This window comes from Ceratina calcarata, unplaced genomic scaffold, assembly GCF_001652005.2.
Source record: "Ceratina calcarata isolate Rehan_Ccalc_2016 unplaced genomic scaffold, ASM165200v1 scaffold291.2, whole genome shotgun sequence".
Classification (NCBI taxonomy): Eukaryota; Metazoa; Arthropoda; class Insecta; order Hymenoptera; family Apidae; genus Ceratina; species Ceratina calcarata.
Window position 1 is genome coordinate 354,823 of NW_017151492.1, and position 6,894 is coordinate 361,716.

General features: G+C 41.9%; 1 protein-coding gene across 1 annotated transcript in view; it reads right to left on the reverse strand.

The window, feature by feature from the left end:
* Nucleotides 1-1,138: 1,138 nt before the first annotated feature.
* Nucleotides 1,139-6,894, reverse strand: part of Oamb (Octopamine receptor in mushroom bodies) — a 13,404-nt gene continuing 7,648 nt past the window's right edge. Inside the window, exons 4-8 of the mRNA XM_026812623.1 lie at nt 4,970-5,167; nt 4,306-4,591; nt 3,349-3,510; nt 2,884-3,194; nt 1,139-2,456 (exon numbers count right to left, since the gene is read on the reverse strand). Of these exons, the coding sequence (XP_026668424.1) occupies nt 2,339-2,456; nt 2,884-3,194; nt 3,349-3,510; nt 4,306-4,591; nt 4,970-5,167 (1,075 nt within the window). The 3' untranslated portion in view covers nt 1,139-2,338. The remainder of the gene's footprint in view (nt 2,457-2,883; nt 3,195-3,348; nt 3,511-4,305; nt 4,592-4,969; nt 5,168-6,894) is intronic.

Genomic DNA, 6,894 nt, shown 5'->3' on the forward strand with positions numbered 1-6,894 from the left:
GTTTAGGAGTAATTGAGGAAAAACCAAATTTTTTGTCAAAAGTTCACCATTTCGACGGTGAGACGGTCGGATTTCGTCAATGCCAATAAAATTTTTTAATTATAGGAAATGCGTTTGTCTGAGGTAAATAAATTTTGGAGATTGATTGTATAGCCAATACATCCTTAAAAAACAGCATTTGACATTGGAACGATCACGAAACAGAAGAGAATGAAATAAATTTTTATAAACAGCTCTTCAACTTTTTGCTTGTTTGTAGAATGTATGTGCATGAAAAAATGTTATTCCCTCCCGTGGATCGTACAAATTTAAAACCATTTTAATCGAATGTTGACTCTGAACTGCTAGTATGCTCGAGTCTGTTTGAACGTGCTCTGGTATTTAATGTAACTGAACCAATCTACGAAATGGAGTGAACCGGAGTTGAATATCGATTGGAATGCTGAAGTTCAAATAGTCGAGTGTGAAAAATAAATGAACGAAATGGACGATAGCAGTGACCAGGCAATGGAATACTTATTTTGTTTCGAACGAGACAATTCAACGGTTTTATTAAAAATGTTTTTCACTCACTATTCAAACGTTATCGATACAAATATAGAAATTTTCATTAAAGAGATTGTTATTAAAAAAATAAAATACTGGGAAAAGAGATGCAGTTACCAACGATTGCACCCAATTTCTATTGGCGTTAAGACAGCCAACGAGTGAGTGGGCGAGCACGTGTTATGTAATTGTCGCTGGTTTTAGAGCAGATCAATAAATTACGATCTTCGATATAAAGCTGCGCACTCTTCACCTGCTCTCGCTCGTTAGATCAATTTCTATTTTATAAATAATATAATAAGTTATATATTATATATATACTTACCTGAACGATGAGGTTGCATCAGACTTCGATGAAAATACACTTCTCTGAAATCATATTTCCATTTGTACAATTCGTCGAATATAAAAATTGTTGAATCTTTGAAAGATCAGAAAATAAATATTTCCAGTCACGGCGCATTTATTACTTTTCAAGTAATAAATCCAGCGTTCGAAGCACATAAAATAATACGTATATAAATACGAAAATTCATGAAGAGTCGTGAAAAGCGAGAGAGTAATTGGGGTAATGGTTAATTACCAGGACGAATCAACGATCATGGATTTATTCGCAATATTTATTTTTGCATTCGTTTCGTTACGTATTGTAGACGGTATATCACATAATACAATGAACCTCGCCGATTTTCTCGGGCTCTGTCCCCCTGCCTCGACGTACGACGTACGAAAAACGGAGCCCTCGCAAAATGTCCTGACACGAGTCTCCGTCGTCTCATAAATTGCATTAATATAACAACACTTACGTTCGTACGATTCCGTGGCTCGTTACTATGCTTCGTTACACCTGTTGCAGGACGTTCCCCGAGTGTGCCTTATTCTTTTTCATAGTTTCCGAGGCAGTTTCGCGATGTTAACCACCGATCTATGATTTTTTTTAAACGAATCGACACACCGGTATCATTTTGAAATTTCTCATTTCTCCCATTTCTTTCGTCGTGTTCCCGGGGCAGTCTTCTCTTATCTAATCGGCGATCTATGATTTTTCGAAGCAGCCTCCGCGACATGCCCATGCGTCGCGTGGCTCGGCAGAAAGCTGCCGTTTTTAAACGCTATTATATCACAAATAACCAACGAGGAACGGTAAAAAATCTACGGAAACAATGTGTATGGCGGCAACGATGTGGCGGTTTCGCTTGCGAGAGGCCAGAAGGAGTTTAGAACCGTGGCCAACTAACGTACGTTGGTCACGAAAGATTTAACCAAACCTGCTTCTTTAACATAGGTTGCGGTACACATATGCTGTAGATATCGACACGTATTTACGTTCATTAATCTCGCGTTCTTAATCTCTCTCTCTCTCTCTCTCTCTCTCTCTCTCATTCATTTGTCAATCTCTCGTACTTCGCGGTTGAATTTTTGCGATTATTCTAACTAATCTTAGCGGAACTTCAACATCCTTGAATGGCTCAAGATTCATCTCTACGATGTCACACCGGATCAGTTCGTTCATTCCCATACATCAGTCTCGAGCTACGACTAGTTTGAGCGAATTCGTTTCGTGGAACGTTTCGGATTCGCGATTTCGCTAACGGAACGAGGTAAGACACCGATATGAAGCTCGACTGTTTTGCCGCGAATCCTCGGCTCGGATCGAGATCCGACTTTGAGATGGGGAACGATCGAAACCGTGCTCGATCGTTCCCGAGGTTCTTCAGAAGGACTGGATCCTCACTTTGGAGGTCCTCGGGTCGAAGGTGACGCGCTGCGCGCCACACCCGCCGCGCTACAGTCATCTCGACTCGCTCTGCGAGTGCACCGTCGGATCGGAGCTGGGGTCGTGATCCGAGTCGTCGATCGACGCACCCTGCTGAGGCACCTGAATCGAGTAGCTGGGACTCCGGTCGTTTCTACGAGCAAAACGATCCCAGATTGTAGCGCAGCTTCCGTAGACAGAGTTCGATAATATGACTAACGAGTTTCTCTAATAAACTTGTTACTCGAGTCAGCGTTTCATGAGATGAACGTGATTAATTTCATCTCGTGCGACAAATACATTCGCTCGATATTGTTTTAAAAAACTGATATTTATGTGTCTATAAGATTTTAATAATAATTTGATTCAGTCAATTTTAATTTCAAACTTTGATAGCATGTTTGAAAAATATTCAGTTCGGCTTCNATCTTTATTATTGACTTATACTACTGACGTCTCCTAAATTTCTAACTTAAACTCCTCGTCAGTAATCGCCTCAAGGAAGAATTTTCACTTCGATTTGAATAATACGAAGAACACTTATCATTATTGATTATGATTATTAGAAATCAATCGCTCACCTCATCGCCAATTGGCTTCCATCGCTGCCACGCCTCAAAGTATTCGCTCGCCGCTTGCAGAAGCACTTGCAGATGATTCTCTTGAACGCGAACCGGAAGTCCTTGCTGAACAACGCGTAGATGCACGGATTTATGGCGGAGTTGCAGTAGCCTAGCCAGAACAGCACGCTAAACACGGTGGGGTGAATACAGTTCGCGCAGAAGGCGCGCACCAGGTACATCGTGAAGAACGGGAGCCAGCAGAGGATGAAACCACCGACGATGATGCCCAGCGTCTTCGCCGCTTTCGTCTCCATTCGAAATCTCTTCACCTGTGTTTCACATTATCAAATCCCTCTAGATTTCCTTCGCAAATTGTTCTCATTTATTCATATTTAATTTTATGCTGCATTTAATAATTCGAAAACCAACAAAGATTTGCAAATATTTTCCAAATGAATCCAATTTGTATGTTTTGAATGATACCTGAGCTTTGATATTCCTCTTGCCCATTTTGGTCACCCTGGGCTTGTCCTCGCTGCCTTGGGTGAGCTCTTGCAACGAGACTTCGTCGCCCATCATCTGACTCTCGCAGCTACTGCGTCTGCTGGGCCTCCTGGTGCTGCCAACCCTGTTTATGCCGCTCACCTGTCGCGAACGCATCACGTCGCCGTTTAACGACGCTCCGTTTTCCTCGGGGCGAGAGGAGGTGGAGGCGGAGAAGGAACCGCGCGAACGGGACTTTACGATTTTACTCGCTCATAAACCACCCATTCGTTCGTTTCGTTCTCGCTCGTAAAATTCGTTAAACGCATTGTGTTCGTTTTTTTCTACGGTCTTTTAATAGGAATCATCAATTCGGAAATAAAGTAGATTGCGGTCAAGGAAATCGCGAATCGTAATTGCAGAAAAAGATTCGAGTAAACCATAAAACACATTAATAGAGTTATCTGGTCTTTTTTACTGGTAACATTATTTATGTGGACTAAACGTAATTATCTGAGTTCTTTTTCTCGAAGAGAATACGTGCGTTTGCTGCACTAATTACGAAGTTTAATGAAGCACAGCTTTTTCCTTCCAGTCGGGAGTTAAAAATGCTGGGATTATGTATTTTGGTATTCGCGAGTACAGCTTTTTCGAGGACACAAATGTATATTTATGGGGAGCTGCAGTTCGTTCGGTGCGGTTTACATTGTCGAAAATTTAATTGCATGCGGAATTATACAAATACTCAATTTTGTATAACCATGAAATTTTATATACCAAACATAAAAAATTTTCTGTTTAATCAACATGTCGACAATCTCTAATAATCTCTTTTCTCTTCATAATATTTTATCAGTTTAAACGAGTACATGCAATTTTTTTTTCCATTTGACGCTACCACGAGATCGTTTTAACACAAGAGGAAATTGAATTCGAAGGGGAGAATCGTTTGATTACCTTGAGGTGCGTGCTCTTGGGAGTCGGACACAATTGGCTGTGCGTCTGCCCGTTGCTATAGTGCACCGAGGTCTGCGAACACCTCGAGGGCGTTCTCTCGAGGGTGTTGCACTTCGTATTCAGCGTCTCCGTGCTCGGATACGACACCGAGATCTTGATCTTCTTCTCCCTTTTCACCGAATTCCGACTATTCGACTCCGGGCTCCTCGGGCTCCCGTTGTTGCTACCATTATGCACGCTTCCCCGTCCTCTGTGGATCCTCAACGTTAACCTCTGTTCGTCGAATCTGTAGAAAAATGTACATGGCATCCGTCAACCTCGAGCCCTACCCTTTTCAATTCCTACGTCCATTATTCGTCAACAAATTAATTCTCACTTTAACAGGAATTATATTATGATTTTGTTCCTCTTCTCACAATGAAATTAACGACTCAATTACTGCAGTAATAATTAAAAAGCCAACGCCACCGGAGACCAGAGAAAACTAAGAAAACTTCTAAACTAGTTTCGAACGCGAAACAACCGAGGGAAAGACAAAGGCTAGTTGATTTTCGATAGTGTCGTTAAAAGCTCGAATGGGTCGCACCGTCTCCGATGGTGCCGATTGAAACTACGAATAATGGCGTCTATCTTCCCGTTCGGCGACAGTGGAGGTACAGTTTACCTGGAGCCGAGCATTTTCGAGCCCTTTGTCGTGCGAAAGCCTTGATTAATGGCCTTCGTAGTCGAGACCGCCGCGTTGTAGATTCTCCAGTAGAAAAACAGCATGACCAACATCGGTATATAGAAGGAACCGAGCGCGCTGGAAAATTGCAAGTTTTTCATTTCGCGTCGTCGACGGGGATGAAAGCAAAAAGGTTGGTCGAAGTTGGTTCAAAGAAGGGATAATTTCGTTCTACGCGCGTTGCAAAGCGGCGTCTTTCGCATCGCGGTTAATGGTGCCACCTGTTAAGTCACGCTTTCCTTCTCTGTCCCGTTTTGCTTCTTTACTTTCCCGGAATTAATTATAACGATAACGTGATTTCTCGTCGAAAGAGAATCACTAGGGAAGCACTCGCATTTGGGAAAGAATTCACAGTTAAAATTTGAAACAGCGCGTCCCATTTAAGTGCACTATTTTCAATTTCCCGACTGTCTGGCTCGGAGGTCAGAAATGAATGGAATGAGATTGCGGGAGGTAAATGTTGGGCCGGGAATCGGTGCGCCGTGCGTTTCATTTTTGTTCTGACGTATCTTTTTCTATAGGCAAGATACGAAACGGGCAAACGGACAGAGAGAGAAAGAAAGAGAGAGAGAGAGTTTGGCTGATAGCCTTGTAAACTTCGCGTCTACGGATAAAGCCGCTGTTTGTCTGCAGTATTGCCCTTTGTATCAGATAAGGGATCAACTTGCGCGTCCCTTTGTCGACGCAAGCACAATACACATGATGAATAGGGAGAGCGTTTTATTTCCTATCTTCCGATCGCCACCGCGACGCTGGAAAAACGGAATGTACTCGGGCAACCTATGAAATTTCGCGTCGTTGTTTCAATCGATGCTAGTCAGCTAAATTGTAAACAACAACCTGCATCGTTTTTGAAACCATTCCATTTTCTTTCGAATCGTCTCCTTCATTTAATGAATTACTTCGTTATTAGTATTAATAGTAATAATATTAAATCAGAACAAAGACGATGAAATAACGAATGCCCCGTATCTAATATACAAAACGCCCATCTTCGATTCAGCTTAATAACCATCCCCATTCGTCTTCCTTATCGGATCGTCAATCGACGTCCAATCTTAATACATCATCCTATTGTATATCGTTCTTTTATTTCGGCCCGTGTAGAAAAAGAAACCGCGCCGGGTTATCCAACGATGGACGAGGAAAAAAAAACTGATATATCTCTGGCGAAGTGAAAATGATAACGCCGCAGGGGCGAGGGTTGGCTTAACGATCGTAAATTTGCCAGACACACGATGGAACGTTTAACCGTCTACTCAGTGGGCTGATTTAGATGCAATGTCGAGCATAAACTCGGCGTGGATTGATGCACGCGCCGATCGCGATAACACGGGCAAGAATAGACTCGGCGTTTGCCAGAAATTTAGATATCTCTCTCCAGCCCTCCCCCCCGTTGCTCTCGACGTCCTAATAATTCTTGTTTTCGTCCGCGGATCGCGTCTGGCGAAGCCCGATTAGGCAAGTAATTTAGCTCCGTAGCGCTAGCTCTGTTCCATGCGATCTCGTCTCGCAGGAGTAAAAAAAAAAAAAGAATCTAATATTTTCTACGATGATTTTGATTCAAACAATTAGGACGTTGAAATATTTTAATTTTAGTGCTGCCACGCGCGGAAATTCTGACTGAAAGCTTGGAATGTTTTAATATCAAAAGGATTAAGCGCGTACTGGAGCGTCGAAATTTTCGAGATTTTAAGCGTCCTGGATTTTTGGATAGTAAAATGTAGACATTTTTTTTCAAGTACTTATGGAATTTTTTAATACTATTCTAATTAATTGCGAAATTGTTAATTACTAAAAACTTATGTAATTTTTAGAACACTTCAAGCTTCCTTAATTCTTAATATAATTACTAAATCACTATT